General features: G+C 46.4%; 1 protein-coding gene across 3 annotated transcripts in view; it reads right to left on the bottom strand.

Annotated features, from left to right (window-relative positions):
• The window catches only part of TWF2 (twinfilin actin binding protein 2), a 296,705-nt gene that overhangs the window by 122,678 nt on the left and 152,786 nt on the right, over nt 1–21,241 (bottom strand). For all 3 annotated transcript variants that reach the window (XM_086939020.1, XM_086939017.1, XM_086939016.1), the window contains exon 4: nt 12,744–12,839. In XM_086939020.1, coding sequence (XP_086795146.1) covers nt 12,744–12,839 — 96 coding nt within the window. The remainder of the gene's footprint in view (nt 1–12,743; nt 12,840–21,241) is intronic.

The raw sequence follows: 21,241 nt of genomic DNA on the forward strand, positions 1-21,241 counted from the left end.
TGCTTAGAGCAACAAACTTGAGAAGGATGGACATTTATTCCAGATGGCTTCTCTATTATAACCTTAAAGTGGACAATACATTTTATCCCTCTTCGCCGAATTGTTCCAGATCTTTTGATTCAGGCCCTGGAATGTGGCAACAGTCTGCCCACTGCCACATGATGGAGGGGGGGGGGGGGGGGGGGGAGAGAATAGCTTCCCAGAGACTAAATGTGTATTAACTGCATTCTTGTTGCTGGAGGGGGGAACAACAACAGACCAACACACTTAAGGGAGGAGGGAGACTAGGTTGCCTTTAGAAATTCTCAGAGACATTAAGATTAACAAGGGAATGCAGATTAGTCTTCCCTTACACTGTTATTTGATGGATGCTGAGGGTGGGACTGCAGATTCTGTTTTTCAAGGAGAGGAATTTTCTAGGCATGTTCCCAATTGCTGCTTCAGGAAGATCTCACACTTTATTGTGCCTATGTTGTGGGTGCTACAGCTTTAAGTCGGCCCAAGTGCTTCCTACTATGAGAACATCACTTTATCCAAAGGCTGCGTCTCCAGAGAAGCCAGAGAAACATATTTAGTTACAAACTAAAAATAAATGTACTCGCACAGAAAAGTGTGAAATAAGTTATAAAGCAATTACTGACAAACTTCTGTCTAGCCCTACAAAACTAGAGAGAGGATGCGGTCCATGGTCACTGCCTGCACGTTGTACCCTGCCTGCAGCAGCTTCAAAGCTCTAGCTGTACTTTTAAAAGCGGTGTTTAAAGTTCACAGTCAGAAGCAATGAAAGGACATTGTTAAAGATTCCGTCACAATGCCCAGTGTCCTACATACAGAGAAAATATTTCATGTAGGAACCGTCTAATGTATTCCGGGTAACAGAGCAGGAAGTGCCCATTGAGAAGTTGTTCGTAAGTTAAGAATACATCAGGGGCCAGATTCAGAGCTCACAGCAGGCACATCAGACAGACACCAGGCATGGCAAAGCAATCTACTGTAACCTGTGTTCGATACAAAAAACTGGGCCTGCTAACTTCTGATACGATTTCAAAATTTGAGGCACCACCGAGAAATATGCCAAGGCCTGAATCAAAAGATTAACAACTGACCAGATTAAAAAAGACAAATTCAATGTTGGAATGAGACACGACTAATGTCCTTTTTTCCTGAGGAAGGTGCAAGGCTCAGATTAATTGCAAATAAAAATAGGCATGCCATGATGGTTTAACTGACTTTTGACCACAGGTTTCAAGGTGAATTTAAAGATGTCTCAGCATCTCCAATTTTCCAAGAAGGTGGTGGACTGATGCCACCCAAAGCACTTTTTTTAAAGAGGAAAAGAATGATCTGAAAAAATGAGATGCAGGATATGCCATATCTTTATTCCAAGATGCAAGGTTATTTTGGGTAAAAATGTCAAAAAGAGAGGTTAGGTGAACAACAAAGAGGGACCTAAAAAGGACAATATTTATCGGGGTCCAGTGTACCTGTCCTAAGAACCTATAACCAAGTAATGTACAAAGTTCCCCAAAGGATAATGTTAGTATGGCAAAGTAGTCTCTCTCTCTAACTGAATGTGTAATCAACAGTCAGGGAACCAAGGGGATCCCTTCTCGGAACTTAGGATGCCTCACACAACTAATTAGCTGGATGACTATTTTCATCCCGCGAGATGGTTGTCTTGTCTCATCATCGGCTTCCTGCTCCAACGTCAAGCCGGCGCTGCAATGCCTGACTGGTAGCACAAGGTGCTACACTTTTATGGAGTTCTTTTGTTCCTTGCCGTGCTTCTAGGTGAATACCTGGACAGCGTGAGGCCGTTGCCTCTAGACACCTACCCCCACACTTCGGCGTGGCTAGGCACGCAGAACAGCAATGGCCTCACGCTGACTAGGTATTCACCTAGAAGCACAGGTCCCACAAGAACAGTCTGTGGGGACCTTTTCCAGGGTTTGAGGGGCTGATCTCCACGTAGGACCCTCGACCTGCTTTGATTACTTACCCCTCAGGTTGTATATTACATACATTATAGCCCTCTTTGGGCATCTTATGAGTTTATGAGCACAATTAGGTCCTGAAGAATTGCCGATAGGGCATGAAACATGTTGACCAAAGGTGAGGGTTGAACGAGGCCAAACTACATTGTCTTTGAGTCCCGGTACCCCTCCCTTCACTATTTTAATAAGGCAGTTAGCCACATGAATAAAGTTGTCTTAGTGGACTAAACTAACCTTTTTTAACACACTTGCACACGCTCACTACCTCACCTTCTTAGGCCCCTCATACGCACTCAACGGCAAGGAACAAAAGAACTCCATAAAAGTGTAGCACCTTGTGCTACCCGTCAGGCATTGCAGCGCCGGCTTGACGTTGGAGCAGGAAGCCGATGATGAGACAAGACAAGCATCTCACGGGATGAAAATAGTCATCCAGCTAATTAGTTGTGTGAGGCATCCTAAGTTCCGAGAAGGGATCCCCTTGGTTCCCTGACTGTTGATTACACATTCAGTTAGAGAGAGAGAGACTACTTTGCCATACTAACATTATCCTTTGGGGAACTTTGTACATTACTTGGTTATAAAAAGAGAGGTTAGCCCATCAGAAAAGGAAGATCATAGATAGACCCTACATGTAACCCTTGGCTCTATCTGTGAATCAATATATTGCTAACCCTTAGAATTGTCCTCAATACTTTTTTTGACCTCCCATCAAGTGAAACTGTGCTCTAATGATAAATCTACATTGTATTAAGATATTGGTCTATTGTTGTTCAGTTATGTGGCATGGGGGAACTGAATGTTTATAGAGTAAGGTGCAGATTTCCCATTCCCTGACTCCTTTTTCTGGATGTAGATGCCCACTGAGGAAGAGTCCCACTTAGAAATAAAGATTGAATCTCCAATGTCATTTTGAGATAAACTTCCTGCCCGAGGTCAATCAACCACAGAGGTAAAGAATAGCCTTCAGAAAAGCAACAAACCCATGTTCTGCTAAATTGTATATTCTGCATGTTCCCTCCCCGCCCCATCAGTCATAGTGCCATGAAGTTAATGGGTGTACCTGCACTCTATAAGGAATTGCTACTTACCAGTATGCATCTGTCCTTGGCATGTAGAGCTGTAGGGTTGTATACTTTAGCATAGATCGCCATCTGGTGTTGGGCTTGGATGATTGCAGTTTGTTTTTGTCGAAAAAGTCTTTATTAGTTACCAGATAGGGGTCTCCTCCTTAAGGTGACAATGTGCATGGGTATCAACTCAATCCCCAGATTGTTTTTCGCCATGAAGGGTAATGAATGAGTTAGTAGGAAAGTAGAAAAGGATGTCCATATGTAGTGTATCTAAGTAAGATAATACTGCAACGGATAAAGGTATCTGGGGAGGTGGGTGGGCGTATACAACTCTACATACCAAGAACAGATGCATACTGGTAAGTAGCATTTTCAGTTCGAGGCATATGAGTTGTAGATTGTATACTTTAGCATAGACTATATAGCAGCTTCTATCCTTAGAGGTGGCAACCTGTATCCTTTGCAGTGGTCTGAAAATGTGTCCTCAATACAGCCTGGCCCACACTAGCTTGTTGCTTTGCTTGCACATCTACACAATAGTGTTTAGTGAAAGTGTGTAGTGTAGACCAAGTTGCTGCTATGCAGATGTCATCTATTGGAATGTTCCCTAAGAGTGCCATAGAAGCCCCTAGTTTGCGTGTGGAATGAGCTCTAGGGGGAATGGTTAGCATGCGTTTAGCTTTGAGATAGCATATTTGGATGCACTTGACAAACCATCTTGCAATTCCTATTTTTGAAATGGAATTGCCCTTGTGAGGTGGGGAGAAAAGATACAAAGAGTGGTTTAGTCTTTCTAAAAGGTTTAGTTCTTTCTATGTAGTATAGTAACGCTCTCTTGACGTCTAGTGTGTGAAAGCACGTTCTGCCACTGAGTCTGGTTGAGGCGAAAACAACTGGGAGTTCAACAGACTGATTAGGTGGAAGGCAGAAACTATCTTGGGTAGAAATGTTGGGTTAGGCCTAAGAACCACTTTATTATAATGCATTTGTAAACATTTGTAAAAATGGTTCTTGTATGTGATATAGTACAAAGCTTTATTTCGATATGAAATATCTTAAAAAGCACATGGCAGTTAAAATACAATTCATTTGTAAAAAACATTAAATAAGCACTTAAACGGGGATACAACAATAAAAAATCATTAAACCAATCACAGCTTTGGACATAATTAAAAAGTAGTCGCCTTGTAAAATTATCTTAGGTCTTTCAGTCTGATCAGCCACGCCCAGCTAAGAAATTTGGCCACCCCACAAGCTAGGGTGGTGTTAGGATCTGTCTGCAAGATTCTAAGGGCAGAGGCATGATTCTTGGTCTCAAGCTGACGGCAAACAGGTTTTAACCATTTCGACCTAGGTTTATTATAAGCGCGACATACAAAGAAAAAATGTGGGATGGTTTCAGGTGCATCGGTACAAAACGGGCAATTGGCAGGTGTTTGGTTGGGGGGGTTCCACTTACAGGTGCGTTCACGAACCGGAAGAGTTCCCAGTCTGAACTGAATATATAGAGCCCTATCTCTGGGTTTCCTAATGAAATCCTGATAGGGTTCAAGACGATGTACTGTCTTGTGTAGACGGAACTCATCTGTCAACCTGCCCAGGTTAATATCTCTAGAATCTTGGGCATCAACCCATAGCCAATAAGCTCTCTTGATCTCCAGTTTAGACACCGATACACCTGTCTCCCATGCAATATTAAAACCAATAGCCAATAAAAACTTCTTTACCCTAGTAAGCCAAACAATTTTATGGGATCCCTGCATATTCATGACTTCTCTAAGGCCATCTGCGTAGCTAGATAGCTCAGGTGTATGCCACAAACGAGCCCAATAGAGAAGCGGGCGCAAGATAATGAGATCTTTAATTGATCGGCGTCCAAGGTCACATTGGGAGTGGTTTGCTTGGCGTACCCCTAGGTAATGAAACAAGCTCCCTAAAGAACTTATTTTCAGGCATACCAAGGGGATCAACATTGTTGAAACCCCAGAGCTCGGCTCCATACAATGCACTACCTATAGCTTTTGCGGAATAAATCTCCAGTGCAGGTGCTATGGGTCTGGATATTGAGGCCCTATGTTCCCTCCCAATGACTCCCAGGACACGTTTGTGATTCAGGGCCATTTTCTCAATATGTGGGTGCCATTTCAATTGATCAGATATCCTTATCCCTAGGTAGTCAAATGTTTTAACACGCTCTAAGGGCACCTCGTCAAGTGTAAGTGTACAGTTGGCTTTCTTGCTAGGGTTGAAATAAAGGAGCTTGGTTTTGGTTGTATTAATGACCAAGCCCCTTAAATTACAAAATGTGCAGAACCGGTCCAAAAGCTTCTGGAACCCCATAAGTGTTTTAGATACCAATAGCGTATCGTCCGCAAAGAGCATGGCGGGGACTTTGACACCGGCATCAATATCAGACAGAATTGAAATAACCCTATTTACGAACAATGAAAAGAGGGTCGGCGCCAGGACGCATCCTTGGCGGACGCCTCTATTTACCGGGATTTTGTCGGTTTTCTGCTCCTGAGTGCCCCACCGGATGCAAGCATAATTTCCATCATGCATACGGGCCAACAAATTCAGGATGGGCAAGGGGAACCCCATCCCCCGCAAAATCGTCCACAGGCGCTCTCGGGGATCCAGGTCAAACGCGGTCTTTAAATCAACAAAGGCCAAGTACAGACCGCCCTTGCCAATGGTTACTATCTTCCAGTGCAGTAAAACCAGCCTAAATGCCTGGTCAACAGTGCTTGTACACGCCCTAAAACCTGCCTGGAATTGGGAGATGATGTTATTCTCCTCCGCCCATGAAAGGATCCTCTCCTGAAGGACCCTGCCAACTACCTTCTGGCCAGCATCAATGAGGCTGATAGGACGATAGTTGGCAGGGTCTCCCCTTTGTCCCTTCTTATAAATCGGGATCACCTCGGCCCCTTTCCAAGAACTCGGAACCGGAGACCCCTGGAGGAGGGCATTTATCAAAAGGGAGAAGAACTTCGCCCATTGCTCGATATTGGCACGAAATAGATCGCCTAGGATGCCATCCTGGCCCGGTGCCTTCCCTGGTACAATTTTATTAATGGCTGTCTCGACCTCTTTTTGCCCTACAGGATCGATGAGGGACAAAGTATATATCATAGGTGATGTGTCGTGTCCAGGGGGCCCACTGTTATCTGTTGCCCCTACCCCTTCATACAAACTCCTGAAGTGATCGAACCACTCCCCATCAGTGATATGATTGGGTATTGGTTATGTGTCGCCACCATTTGAGCTTCTGACCAAAGCCCAAAACCACTCACCATTTTTAGACTGGCTAGCCAGCTTCAGCTCCTCCCAATGGGAGTCGTCCCAAACCCTCTTTGCCACCAGTAATACTCGCCTATACTGGGATCGGGCTAAGCGGACCTCAGCAGCATCGCGAGTTTTAATGGCAGATATCAATTTGGATTTTGCCCCCCTACAGTCCTGATTATACCACTTGGCTGCAGGTTTCCTGCTCTTTAGTTGGCTTGTAGCCCGCGTATCAAGGAAAAGAGCGGCCATCATATCAATTGTTTCGACATAAATCACATCAGCCTGGGCGAATCCCAAATCGTTAATGCAAATTGCAGAGAGCTTCTCGGTCTGGTCTCTTACAATCTCCCCAAGGGCGCTGGTTTTTTGTTCATCTAAGATGAATTTTTGCCATTTGATGAATCTTCTACAATTTGAAGGTATTATTTCCCTAGTCACCATCCTCGGTCTACTACTAGACTGAGGCTTCCCATTAAACAACTGGTTCCGCATACAAAGGGACAAGAGGTTCTTGTATGGTTAATACCTGGTGTTCACAAACTCTCCTGAGGGATGCGCCAGCTACCAGGAAAGCTACTATCCAAGTGAGGATAGTAACTCACATTCGTGTAGAGCTTCAAATGGGGGCCCATAAGCCTGGTAAGGACAATATGGACATTTCAGACTGGGGAGGGTGGAACTCTAGGTGGAATTATTCTTTTAAGTCCTTCCATGAACGCTTTGATAGCAGGAACTCGATATAGATACACGTGTTGTCTGTTGTGCAGGTAAGCGGCTATGGCAGCTAGACATAGTCGTATAGATATATATGCCAAATTACATTGTTGTAGATGCAAGAGATAACAGATAATGTTTTGAAAGGAAGCATCTAGTGGGTTGATTTTGTTATTTGTACAATAAACAACAAATCGCTTCCACTTCGCTGCATGGCATGCTCTTGTGGTAGGACGTCTAGCCTCTTTGATGATGTTCATACAATCTGGTGGGAGATTGAGGTAGCCAAACTCTAGGACCTCAGGAGCCAGATCGCAAGATTGAGTTGATTGGGATCTGGATGTCTTATCTCTCCATGGTTTTGTGTAAGACGTTTGGGTGAGAGGTGTAGCTTTTGATGTGGAACTACTGATAGTTCCAAGACTGTTGTGAACCATGGTTGTCAGGCCCATGTTGGAGCAACTAGGATCATTGTGAGGGAATGCAGTTTGAGTTGAACCACTAACGGAATGAGTGGGAGAGGCGGAGAAGCATAAGCAAACTAGTTTGACCAGTTCATCCATAGCACATTGCCTTCGGACAATGGGTGTGGATACCTGGAGGCGAAGTTTGGGGATTTTGCGTTGTAATGTGTGGCGAACAGATCTATGTCTGGGTGTCCCCATATTTGAAAGAATGGAAGAAGAACTTGAGGATTAAGTTCCCATTCGTGGATTAGTTGTGTTTGTCGACTGAGCAGATCCGCAATCTGATTGTGTACTCCTGGGAGATGTTCCGCGTGGAGGTATATCTTTTGAGGAATAGCCCATCCCCATATAGTTTGCGCTAGGCGTGAAAGTTGGAGAGAGAGCATGTCCCCCCCCCCCCTGCTTTTGAATGTAATACAATGCTGTCATGTTGTCTGTACGTATTAGGACAGATCTGCCTAGTAGGAAAAAGTAAGTGCTAAAAAGATTGCTAGTAACTCCAGGTGCTTAATGTGGAGTTGTTTCTGTTGAGGGGTCCATAAGCCCTGAACAGTTTGACTTTGTAGATGAGCTCCCCAGACGGTGAGCGACGTGTCAGTTGTTAGTACGATCTGTGGAACTGGGTCGAGGAACGGCCGCCCTCTGGCAAGGTTTTGTGTATTCCACCACTGCAGAGAGCAATGTGTGCGGCTGTCCACCAACACCAGATCTGTCAGCTAACCTTGAGCCTGGTTCCACTGATGTGCTAAGCATTCCTGCAAGGGAAGCATCCGGAGTCTTGCATAAGGGACGATGAGGATGCAAGAAGCCATCATCCCGATTAAATGCATAAACACTCGAGCTGGCAACAAGTGTTGAGGTCGAAATTGTAATATTAGAGCCTGCATGGAGTGAATCCTGCCTGGATTGGGGGTGTGCTAGAGCTCGTGAGGTGTCCAGAGTAGCCCCTAGATACTCTTGTATGTTGGATGGTTGAAGGTGAGACTTCAAGGTTTACTGTGAAACCTAAGTTGTGAAGTAAGAGGATAGTTTTGTGTGTGCGCTGCACACAATTGTGGTGGGATTTGGCCTTTATGAGCCAGTCGTCCAGATAAGGGAACACATGAATGTGTTGCCTTCTTAAATGAGCTGCTACCACTGCAAGGCATTTGGTGAAGACTCTGGGTGCTGTGGTTACTCTGAATGTGAGGACTTTGAACTGGTAATGTCCGTCTACCGTGAACCTGAGATACTTTCTGTGAGAAGGGTGAAAAGGAATATGAAAGTAAGCTTCCTTTAGATCTAGAGTGAAGAGGATGTTGCCTTGTTGAAGTAGTGGTAGCACCAGTTGGAGAAAGACCATGTAGAAGTGGTTTGATTGGATGTAGAGGTCTAATATTGGCCTGAGAGAGACGTCCTTTTTTGGAATCAGAAAGTAGAGTGAATAAACCCCGGTGCCCTGTTGGGGTAAGGGGACTGGTTCTATTGCCTTTTTGTGTATTAGAGAGACAATTTCCTGTTTGAGGAGAGTCAAATGTTCTGTGGACATTGTACGGTGTTTGGGAGGAATGTGTGGGGGAGTGGACGCGAGTTCCAGGCAGTAACCATACTGGATAATTTGTCTTACCCACCTGTCTGTGGTGAAGGAATTCCAGATGTGTAGGAACTGTGAAAGGCGTCCCCCGACAGGTGTTGCGTGGTCGGGGGAAGCACAGGAAAGTCACTGCTTGGTGGTAGGGGATCTGCGGGTGTTATTACCCCGGCCTCTGCCCTTGTTGTGGTTACCCCTTTGGAAAAGGAACTCGGATTAGGGCTTTTGTAAGAGGAGGATGGGTGCTCTGGTGTGTTGATTTTTGAGCTAGCCCTATAAAAGGAGCGTCAAAAGTAGCCTCTCGAAGAAGATAACCGCAAGGCTCCCATAGACTTTGCAGTTTCAGTGTCCTTTTTCATCTTTTCTAAAGATGTGTCCACTGCAGGGCCAAAGAGGTGCTCTTGGTCGAAGGGCAGATTAAGGATACTGGTTTGCGCCTCCTGTTTAAATCCCCATATCCTGAGCCAAGCATGCCTGCGTAACAATACGCTAGTATTGACTGCGCAGGACGCGGTGCCCGCGGCGTCTGGAGCATATTTGATTGATGTGTTCGTGATTAATTTGCCTTATTGTATAAGGTTATTGGTCTTGTCTTTGTATTGCTCTGGTAGGTGTTGAATGAGTTTCTCTAGCTCATCATAGTGAGCCCCATCATACCTTGCCAAGAGGGCTTGTGTATTGGCTATTTTCCAATAGTGTGCCGTTTGACACGCCGTACGATTGCCTGATGCGCCTAATAATTTGGATTCTTTATCTGGGGGCGGGGCGTCACTTGACCCTTGAGAGTTGGCCCTTTTACGTGCATTAGCCACAATCGGGGAATCTAAAGGAAGCTGACCCTTAATGTATATGGGGTCACTGGGAGCAGCTTTGTATTTCTGGTCTATCCTTGGGTAAGGAACCCTAGTCCTAATAGGGTCCTTAAACACTTCTGGTGCGTGTCTAATGAGTCCTTATAACATTGGTAAGAAGTGTGAGGTTTTTTGTGGCTGAAAATCTTCCTCTACAGGGTCAGAATGTTGATTTACTCCATGATATGTTGCGGTACTATTTATTAGGTGGGCAAAACCTACATTATCGTCTGGTGGTGATGGCTTAGAGGGATAAAGATCGGGGTCTGTTAAGTCAGGATTTGTGTTATAGTCAATCCATGGATCTGGCTCCAGTGGGGGATTCATTGTCATCATGGTCTCGTTGTGGGATTATGTTATCATCCCCTTGTCCGTCCTCAGCTCCATTATCACTATGCTCTGGTTGCAAGAGTGGAAAAGTGTGTTCTGGAGAGTGAACTGGAGAGATAAGTAAATTGGGATCAATAGGTGGAGGAGGAGGAGGAGGTGTAGGGGGTGGAGAGGTGTTAGTGCTTATGTCTATTCTTTTAGCCGGAACCGGTGAAGTTTGCAAATGGTCCGGTTTCCTTTATGTAGGCAGTTTGGAGAGAATATGACCAGTCTTTGGATGAATATAAATGGTTTTCTGGTTTGGATCAGGACAAAAAGTTCTTCGGAGCCGGTGTTCTGTATTGGTGCCAAAGATTTCTCCCTATGAGGAGTCTTAGACTGTTTAGGCATAGGGATAGTGTCCGGTTTAGAAGCCTTTTCTGGTTCCGAAGACTTTGGTGTCGTTTGTTGCGGCTCCGGAGTCTTTTGCATCAGGGGTTTAGGCATCAAAGGTTTTTCCCGGGATTGTTTCGCCTCCGATGTTTTCGGTGCCAAAGTTTTCCTTTTTGCTTTGGCTCTGAGGGTTTGCCCTTCAGCTATTTCGAGGCCGGAGGGCTTTCCGGTGCGGATGGAGGAAGGCGTGGCATATCAGCGGCCTTGGACTTCGGTGCCGAAGGTGGTTTTTCGGTACAGGATTGTGGTTGGCTCAAGCCCAAGCGGAAGGCTTGACTTTGCTTTTCCTAACTGAGCCCGAGGGCGGGCATCTGAAATGTTCGGCCAGTGTGGACCTGGGCCTTGTGGCAAAGGTGTTACCGGAGCCTTTGGTATGGGCCTAGGTGGGGCAGGGGTCTCGGTACTCACGGTCCGCTGAGCGGAGTTGACTTCGTCCTCGACGACAGAGTCATCTGCTTCAGAGACTGAAACCTGTTCCTCCTGGGCTTGTTCCGGAATGCTGTTGGGGCCTGGATGGAAGATGTCCGAAAGAAGCCGCTTCCTCAGGACCTCTCGTGGCGTCAAGCCCGACGATCACCAATGGTGTTCTTAGACTTGAAAGATAGACAAGCCTCATAGGTTTACTCTCGATGCTCTGGAGAGAGGAAGAGATTACACACTGGTTGTAGGTCAGAGTGTGGGAATTTAGCACCACACTGGGAACATTTCTTGAAGGAAGTCCGTTCCATCGACTTCCGTCTGAATCGGCGCGGGTAGGCCAAACGGCCCGCGTCAAAGTTTTTTGACGTTTTTTCGATTGTAGAAGATGCGCGCCGAGAAAGGGAAACGTGATCGAGACAATACCGTCCAGTGGTAGGTGATTGCGCGTCGAAGGAGTTTAGATAACGACACCGACCCGGAGGGCAACAAGTCACATCCGAACCCGATGGCAGAAAAAAAAAATCTGGGGATGGAGTCGATGCCCATGCGCACTGTCACCATAAGGAGGAGTCACCTATCTCGTGACTAACAAAACTTCTTTGACAAAAACAAACTGCAAACATCTGAGCCCAACACCAGATGGCGATCTATGCTAAAGTATACAATCTACAGCTTATATGTCTCGAACGTAATATTCACATCAAATCAAAGTGATATGAGCTTCATGCTTCTCTATCGGAGTGCTTTAATTTGTGGTTTTTTTAATACAATCTCTTAAAAAGGGAGAAAAGCAACATTTGAATTTGGAGTTACCAACCAATGAAATAACACTCTTCTACTGTAGGAGAAGACTCCTACTGAGAGGAGATCATGCAACCTTAGATCAACTTCTTTATAAAAACCTAGTGTCACTTTCAAATCAGGAAACAGAGGGTATCCAGGGTTAAAAAAAGATAAAAGGTAAAAAAAAAAAGACCACCACAGAAAAACTGTGCCCTTAAGATGAGTATGCCTGAAAAGTGTTCCAGAATTGTCTTATGCATAATAAAAAGCAGAAAGTAGCCCAACTGAAGGGTAAGGTTTCTTTTATGTTTTCAGAAACTTTTAAAAACAGAGGTGGACGAATTGGCAGTAAAAATGAGAAGTAATATGTTGCCTCAAGATAACATCATATGCCAAGGCGGATGACAAAACTGCTTACTGTCCCACTGAAGTGGATTGTAACTTGCTCTACACCAGTTACTGTTCTATGTTAAAAGCGAAAAAATGCTACTTCAGTGAAGGACTGATACAAAAAAATAGATATTTCACATGCTATGAATGAGGAGTGTACATACAGATCTGGGGAAAAAATAGGAGTGACCAGGTAGAAACATGAACATGGTGGTGGGAAGGGGAAGAGATAATGTGGAAACCCATTTTCAAGAAGGGGTCCTAATGAATAAAGGGGCTTGAACCCTCATAGATGAGATACCCACTCCAGGGAATTGGCACATCAGAGCACTACAGATGTAGCCAAAAGTTGGGGATGTGGGAAAAGAGGGGGTGATGGTGTGGGCAGCACCTTTAGAAAGGTGAAGGGGGTGACAGCACGGGAGCACCTTCAGGGTTCCAAACAGCTCGTCCTTAATATGGCCACCTCCAAACTCCTTTTTCACAGTAGCTCTGGTTGCTGCATATAACATCTTCAGTCGAACCTAGAAGCAAAAATATTGACAAATGTAAGGAGAAACCTCAGCAGGAAAGGTACACAGAGACAAAAAAAAGATGAAATATCCATTTAAAATATCTAGTAAAGTACAAACCCAACTGTAAGATAAACATGCACTGTACAGTGAAACAGATACAATATGAACAAGTGACTTGCCTTCGGTAATGCATTATCTGATAGAGACTCTATATAGCCGCAGATTCCTTACCTTAAAATCTTGGCTCTGGAAATTTTTATTGAACAGTATTACCTGTGCAGGGACAGACTGGCCGTAGCAGGTACAAGAAGGGTCGGGCCGGTTTTGGCAGGTGGGGGCGTTTTTGGTACAGTGACTGGTTTTGCAACGCCCATTCCGGCTGTGCCCCTGTGCGCCAGTAGGTGGCTTCATTCTGGTAGGCATGTCACTGTCATCCACACCAGAATTGAGGTGCACAGTTCCTTTATAGGCGCCATTCCAGAGCGCCGATACTTTTTGCAACTTTCCATGCTAGAAGCATGGAGTCACATAGTCCACTGAGCACTGGTGTGGAATACTAGAGCCTTGAAAGGGAAAAGCCCTGACCCTAGAAATCCGTTCGGAGAGTGGGGAGGATGGGTGGGTCAGTAAGGAATCTGCAGTTAGATAGTCTCCACCAGAGAAGGAGTTACTGAAGGTAAGTAACTTGCTTGTCTGGTAGAGACTTCAAGCTGCAAATTCCTTACCTTAGAATAGAATCCCAAGCAACACCTCCCCGGAGGTAAATCTGTGAACCAATTTCAGACGAGGAAGTCATTAAGGACCGAATGAGTAAATTGCCCATCCCTATGGACCGGACTGTTTAGGTAGTAGTGCTTGGTAAATGTGTTCAAGGAAGCCCACGGTGCAATTGCCGTAGATGTTCAGGACCAGAACTCCGCGTGGTAATGCAGTAGGTGCAGTTTTAGTTCTGGTAGAATGAGCACAAAATCCCTTAGGGCATTGCTTCTTATCCAATGCCGAGCAGATTTTGAAACAGAGCACGAGCCACCATGAGATGGTCCTCTTCTGTGAAACTCATTGTTTCTTCGCTCCGATAAACCCCATACAGAGATGGACGTCCACTTGGAACTCTTTTGTGCGGTTAAGGCAGAACGACAACGCTCTATTTGGGTCCAGATGTTGAAATCACTCCTCTTCCTTAGAGGGATGAAGTGGAGCGTAAAAAGTAGGCAGAGTGATGGATTGGCCTACATGAAATAGAGGGACCACTTTCAGAGAAAGGAAGCTCTTTTACAGGGAAATGATCAGATAAGGAGGCTTGGATGAAGAGGCTTGAAGCTCACTGACCCTCGGGGCAGATATTATTGCCATTGGGAAGGCTGTCTAGGTAGTAAGGAGCCTTAGAGGAAGTCTTCTTCAATGTCCTGACGTTCTACCAGGACGTTTTCAAAAAAGTGTCTTAGCCGTAAATTCCGCATAAGTTTAAAGAGACTGATCTTAAGTTCAAGGCAAATAGTGTGGCTTGTGGGAACAAAAGATGTACCTTTCTGTAAGGTGTTTAATTCAATGTCAGAGAAATGATGATCTGAAATATTTATCACTAAATTTAGCTCTATCCTGTCTTCTTCCCCTTGTCCTTCCCTGTAGTGGTGAATCCGTTGTTACTTGTCATTTCCTAGAACAGAACCATAACATCAGCCAGATTAAATTTCTTGTTCTTGAAGTTATTGACAAAAACGAAGGTAGAGACCATAACAACCATTTACTGCAGAGAGAATTTCCGGATCAGATACCTTGACGCACTCAAACCACATGGGATGAATGACAGGATGGAATTTCAATGCTACATATAACTTCTCTGTTGACTGATAGACTGACAGTATAGTAACTCCTTACAATCATTGACTTCATTTGTATATTTGACATTATCTGTATTTTTGATGGCGATTATTTTCATACCATTGTAATGACCCCATTTACAGATGCAACTTATTGTTTTTAGAAGAGAGAAACCATTTTAGTATTTTGTTCCATTGTACTGAATATTTGTATTTTCATTGTTATTTTGCACTAGAACATTTATCTACGCACATACTCTTGCTTAATTCCACAGGTTTGAGTTGTTTTAGTTTACATTCCAACATGGCAGCAATCAGTGACTTCCAATCGTGCACACTTGGGCGTAGTCCTATTTCATTTTCTTATTTTGCGAAACTGGTGATAAGATGAACACCGTTGCATCGTGTTTCATTCTAATTCATATTAACTGCACGCCGCTTTAGTGAACTGAACATGCAGACTGAGAAGCACGCTATTTTCAGAGCACAAGTGAGTATTAACAATACGGAATATGGCGAACGCCGAGCTTTAAACAGCATGCCGGTTTAGTCAATTTCCCTTTCCTTGTAAGACACCCAAGGCTACTTGTGTTTATTAACGGACATTTGTAAATCCACTGCTTTGCGTTTTACAACTACCGTCTTTGACTTGGGAGCACAATCTCTTCTTTTCGATTAAGTGGCGATACTCATGTTTATCAATGGGCATTTATAAATTCACTTTGTTTCGTTCACAATTACCGTTATTATCTTGGGATCACAACCTTTTTCTCTATCACGTGACAATCTGGGAACTGGACTATTTCTATCACATTGTGTAATTTCATCTCGTTTGGAGTTAAACGCTCACTCGTTTATACATCACTAGTTAGTTGAGAACGTGGCATGTATATTCACAGGGAATCACTTAATAACTTTTGTTGCAACACATGTATATTTCTATCTTACTTTTAATATATTGGCACGCTAACGTATAATGGCTAATTTGACTTACCTTACCTAGGTTACCACAATGATTGCATGGAAGCATGGGATCATCATATACCACGCCCATTTTATCAGAACTATACAACGCTTTTCCTACTTTTTGTTCAGTACTTATTGGAATGATTCCTCATTGTATTTCATTTTATTTATGTTATAGATTTATCCCCTGATGAAGGGCGAAATGCCCAAAATGCATTGGGATACTTAAAACTGAGAAGGACATATTAATGCATTTCGGATGATTCTGCTGTCAACTTGGAACTATGGATTGAATTTGAAATTCATATGATTTTGTGAAAAGAAATATACAAGACATTCTACAACGAATCTTGTATTATCTTCTTTATTTTGAATGAACTTAAATAAGACCCCACACAGGGTTTGGATTGTGCCCAGGGGGTCTCACCCTATTGTGGGTTTGCTATTAGTTAATTCTGTACACCAGGCCACAAATTTTGCCGGCAGGCATAAAGCATCTTGGTGGAGGGACACCTGGCTGCCAAAATAACGTCACAGACTTCGGGAAGAAGGTTGATATTGGTCAACTGTCGCCGCTCAATCTCCGCGCAAGAAGGTGGAGCGTTGACAGGTTTGGGTGGAGAACCCTCGCCTGCTGCTGTGACTGAAGATCCTCCCGTAAGTGCAGCCTAATCGAAGGACCTATGGTCATGCTCAACAGCTAGGGATTCCAGACTATGTGCCCATTACAGAGCCATAGCGTGAAACATGTCGACCACCATCACCTTTAGCCTCAACTAGGGTCACCTGACCTAACCTGCTGACCACCTAGTGAGCCTAACCCCTTTTTAGCTGTAACCAGGGGACCCACAGAATAAATATCGTCCGGGTACCCCTTGCTACATTTTAATATCCCACACACCATCACTTCTAGTCCAGCCCACACACCCCCACTCACCAAAAGGCAGTTGGAAAAAAGATCTCCGCTAAAGAGCCCCTCTTTGAGGTGAGCCCGTCGGGGATTGCACCGCCTCCCCGACGAGGAGCAACTGCCGATGATGAAGCATGACATCCTTCGGGGTGTGTGAGGCTATTCCATCCAACAAAATGGATGCCCCAGGATGTTATTCCAACATCTGCGGTCATGCCAGATAAATTCTCCACAGTAGGAACAGTACAGCAATCTCTTTTGTCTACCCATTACAGAGCCACAAGGAAGACTTGGGCCTGGTCGTTCTTGACCTTTTGGAGAACTCTGGGCAGGAGTGGTGTGGGCAGAAAGGCGTACAGGAGGACTGAACTCCACTCGAGAGGAAAAGCGTCACCGAGTGAGTGCTACCTTACAAATTCCAGCGTGCAGAACTGCTGACATTGCGCAAATTCATCGGTAGTAAACAGATCTTACAAATGCTCTTCCCACTGCTGAAAGAGACCTTAAACCACCTCCGGATGGAGACGTCATTTGTGATCCGCGTGGCATACGCGGCTAAGTTCATCCGCTCTGGCAATCAGGGAACCCGCCAGATATTGAACCTCCATGGATATGCCCTACTGTTCCAGCCATGCCCAGAAACGTTGGACCTCTTGACAGAGGGTCCACGACCCCACCCCGCCCTGTTTGTTGCAGTGTCATATGGCTGTGGTGTTGTCCATTAAAACTTGCACTAGCCTTCCCAGGATGAATGGTAGAAAAGCTTTCAATGACAATCGGATCGCTCGGAGCTCTAACAGGTTGATGTGGAGTCCGACTTCCACCAGAGACTTCTGCTCTCCACATCTCGCAGATGGCTGCCTCATCCCAGGAATGATGCATCTGAACTACTGTCAGATATGGTTGGGGAAGTGGGAGAGGGCTGCCGCTGACCCAATGTGCTCGTAGGCCACCACCACAGGCCCTTTGCAACGCCCTCCGAGATCTGGACCATGAGACCAAAGGGGAGCACAGGGAACTGAAAGTGCCTGTGGCACACCGTGAACTACAGGTTGAGTATAGGACTAAGGCCTTCTTGGGCATCAGAAAGCAGCGGGAATAGCAACCACGACCCCCTGCTGCCACCAGCACTCTCAACGGCTCCTTTGGCCAGAAGGGCCATCACTTCCTGCCGAAGAAGGGATAAGTGGTTCTCTTTCAGCCTCTCGTAAGACGATGGCCTGGAGGGAGGGGCCAATCTTGAAGGGGAGAGAAATTGCCCTTCAGATAATCTGCAACATCCGTCTGTCTGATGTTAATGACTGTCAGTGGGGCTGGTCACGCTGCTGCCCACTAGGTGCCCATGATGTTGGAGGCTGCGGCTCCTGGGGAAGGGGGGGGGGGAGGGGTGGACTGACCAGACTGCTGGATACCCAACAACCAGGACTAGTAGGTACTGTGACCACGCAGAAGTTGGGAACTCAGACAACGCTGTGACTGGGTGGGAAGGGACGCAGTTGTATGCCCCACGAAGGGTCGATTGAGGGTGAAGAGGGGCCATGGAACGGCCCAAGGACCTGGCCGTATCCCTGCCGTTCTTAAAGTGCTTCAGTGCCAAATCAGTCTGAAGAGACAATAGCCAAAGGGCATTTCCATTAGTGATGACTGGATATCCCTAGAGTAATACTCTACAAGGTGTGGCGCTGCAGGCCCACTGTTGATGAAAGCACTCTGCCTACTGAGTGGGTGGTGTCTAGACAGCATCTAATTGTGAACTTCGCTGCATCCCTCCTGTTGGACCCGGGGTCACCGGTCCACCTAGGGTAGCCTGGCACAGAGTGATAAGACCTATCTCGAAGTCAATTGTGCTATGCTTGCGTCACACTCACCACAGTAACCCAGCGCCCATCCACCAAAAATGACACCACACCTTGTTATAAAATTGAGAAATGCTTTATAAAAATTCCTTAAGTTAACTTATTCCGTTAAGCATGTATCACTTAAACACATAAAGCACTTCCACATTTGATTACCTGCATCATTTAGAACCCAACATTGCATTTAGTTCAAGAATCTTGTTCCCCAGAGGAAATGAATTCAGCAAAACCACTTAATACTCTAAATTTCAGGCAGTTACTTTTGCAGTTTAAATAAAATTAAGCTGTAAATAAACACAATACATCTATTCAGGGAAGCAAGATTGTGCATTAATACAGCAAAGTAACCATATTGCATATCTCTCTTAGTAAAGTTGGTCTACGCGTTGATGTAGCAGGTGCCAGAATTATATACTCCTGGTAAAACAAGAACAGGCATTACATTCAGTCAGTATCATGCATTTGATCTCGTAACCTGTAATGCCCTGGCTTCTGTTTAGCTTTAGTGTTGAGCCAGCAGCAGTTTCTATAGATGGCAGATTCCTAGTTCCAGTAGGGTAGTTTTGTCAGTTTAGGCTCCCTTGGCCTACATGACCTCTGTCACCAGGGTTCAAGAGAGTAGGCCATTCACTAGCCCCGTGGAGATTTCTCCAATTTCGTGTCCCGCACCAGCCCCCAGATCCCTGCTTACTTGTGGGCTTGACGTTATTAGTTTCAGATTCAGCCGTCACAGGCAGCTAGGGAAGATTATACCATCTCCGGCAGTCTCTTGATTAAGCGTCTCCTCCCTCGCAGGCAAGGCCGACTTACACGCTGGGCTTACGCTGAGGAGAGGATGCTTCCGCTACAATGCGCAACTGAAATTGACTTGGTTCGGCCACCTACGAAGGCAGCCACTCCTTTCCTCCGAACAGCCGCGCTCCACTGGACCTGCGCGTGAGAGAGGCGTCTGAGATATGGCGCCGCCCCCTCGGGGAAGCCGTCAAGCCCTCTTCTGGGCCTGTGTGTAGGAAGGGACGCCTCAATGCCGCTCCGCCCCTTGGTGAAGCTGGCGAGCCCTCCACTGGGCCTGCGCTAGAGACAAGACGCCTCAATGCTGCACCGCCACTTCAGCAACATTCACCTCAGCGAGAGGCAGCGGTACAGGCGGCGAATCCAACATCGGCTCCTCACCCTGGGAGGGAGTCGCAACACCCACATGGGCACCTCTAGCCCCAATGTCGCAGGTCAGGCGACCTCCACACCTCAGCGGTTCCCCTGCAAAATCGTCCCAAAAGGGGGGTGTCCTCTGCCCAGCGCTCCTCGACACAAGTGAGATGGGGCAGGCCAGCACAGGAGGGGGGATCCCTAGAGAAAAAGGGGGGGGGGGGGGGGGGGGTCAAGTTTTCACAGTCTCTTTCTTTACCCCCAGAGCTATCTAGCGTCCTCAGGGCAGCTCTCACTCCCACAGAGCAAAGGGGGAATACTTTCCACTCAGCACGAGCCCCAACCTTTACTCAAAACCACTCAGTGCGGGAGGAGGAGCTTCGCGGGCAACCAAGATGGCCGCGTGAGCTCGGAGCTCCGAAGACCCTCCGATCCTCCGTATTGATCCTGTTATCTATCCTGTCCCACAGTAGTGGGAATCTGTTGCGGTGCTGTTGCTGAGGTGGGGCCCGTTCTCCGATCGAAGATCCGGGTTTCCTGTGCTGAGTTACACCGTGGTAAAGATTGGAGACGACGACGCCATAACAGTCTGGCGTTACGAGGGTGACGGTGGTGCTTCCACACGGTGGCATTGAGAGTATTGGAGCTGCCCCGTTCTGCGCTGGTGGCCAGATCAGATTGTCCAGCGGCCTGACGTTCTGATGAGACGGTGGAGGCGATTACTGATTTCTGCCGCCTGGAAGCGGTAGTACCGTTGGACCTTTCTTCTGACTGTGATACCCCCCGTCGCCCATCATGGCGGGCAGAGGTGACCCAGACAAAGGGAAGCCCCCAAGAGTCAGCAGGAAACCTTCCCTCTCGCAGACCACCATCACTGAACGTTTCTCCCTCCCAAAGGGATCGCCTGGTGCTTCAGGTCGTACTAAAGACTCGCAGCGCGATGTGTCTCCGGAAGATGCTGAACCCACCCTCCGGGATGTTATGGGGGCCATTGCGGGCATTAAGGCCGAAATTCATAAGCAGCACGAAGTGTTGTCGCACAAGGTCGACACGTTGGCGATTGAAGTCAACCTCATCAGGGCCGACCTCGGAAAGACAAACGACAGAGTCAAGTCGCTCGACATTAAGACGTCGAGTTTGACTACTGATATGTCCGACCTGCAGTCGGAGGTTCGGGACCTGAAAGCCACGAACACGCTGCTTGCCCGCAGGCTCGACGATTTTGAAGGACGGGCAAGGCGCCAGACCGTCCGCATTATTGGTGTGCCGGAGGGCGCCGAAGAAGACGCTGCCGATCTCTTTGTTGAGAACTTGGTGTTGAAGCACTTGGCTCCCGGTGGACTGAGCAAGTTCTTTTCGGTGGAGCGAGCACACAGACAACCTGGTGGCCAACCGAAACTGGGAGCATCTCCGCGCCCCATCATTGCCAGACTCTTCAATTTCAGGGACCGAGATGCGATCCTGCAGGCATCGAGAAGAGGTGGTCCGTTGAAGTTCCAGAATGCCGATGTGAACTTTTTCCCCGACTTCACTCAAGCGGTTCAGAAACGCCGGCAAAGCTTTATGGGCGTCAAGCGTAGGCTGAGGGAGATGGGGATGAAGTACTCTATGCTATTCCCGGCGAAGCTTCGGATAGAACATGGCGCCCGGGTGGTGTTCTTTGACTTGCCGGAGGCTGCTGGGGACTGGCTGGACACCTTGCCTCAACGTCGG

The sequence above is a fragment of the Lissotriton vulgaris genome, chromosome 9 (genome assembly GCF_964263255.1).
Source record: "Lissotriton vulgaris chromosome 9, aLisVul1.2, whole genome shotgun sequence".
NCBI classification, from domain to species: domain Eukaryota; kingdom Metazoa; phylum Chordata; class Amphibia; order Caudata; family Salamandridae; genus Lissotriton; species Lissotriton vulgaris.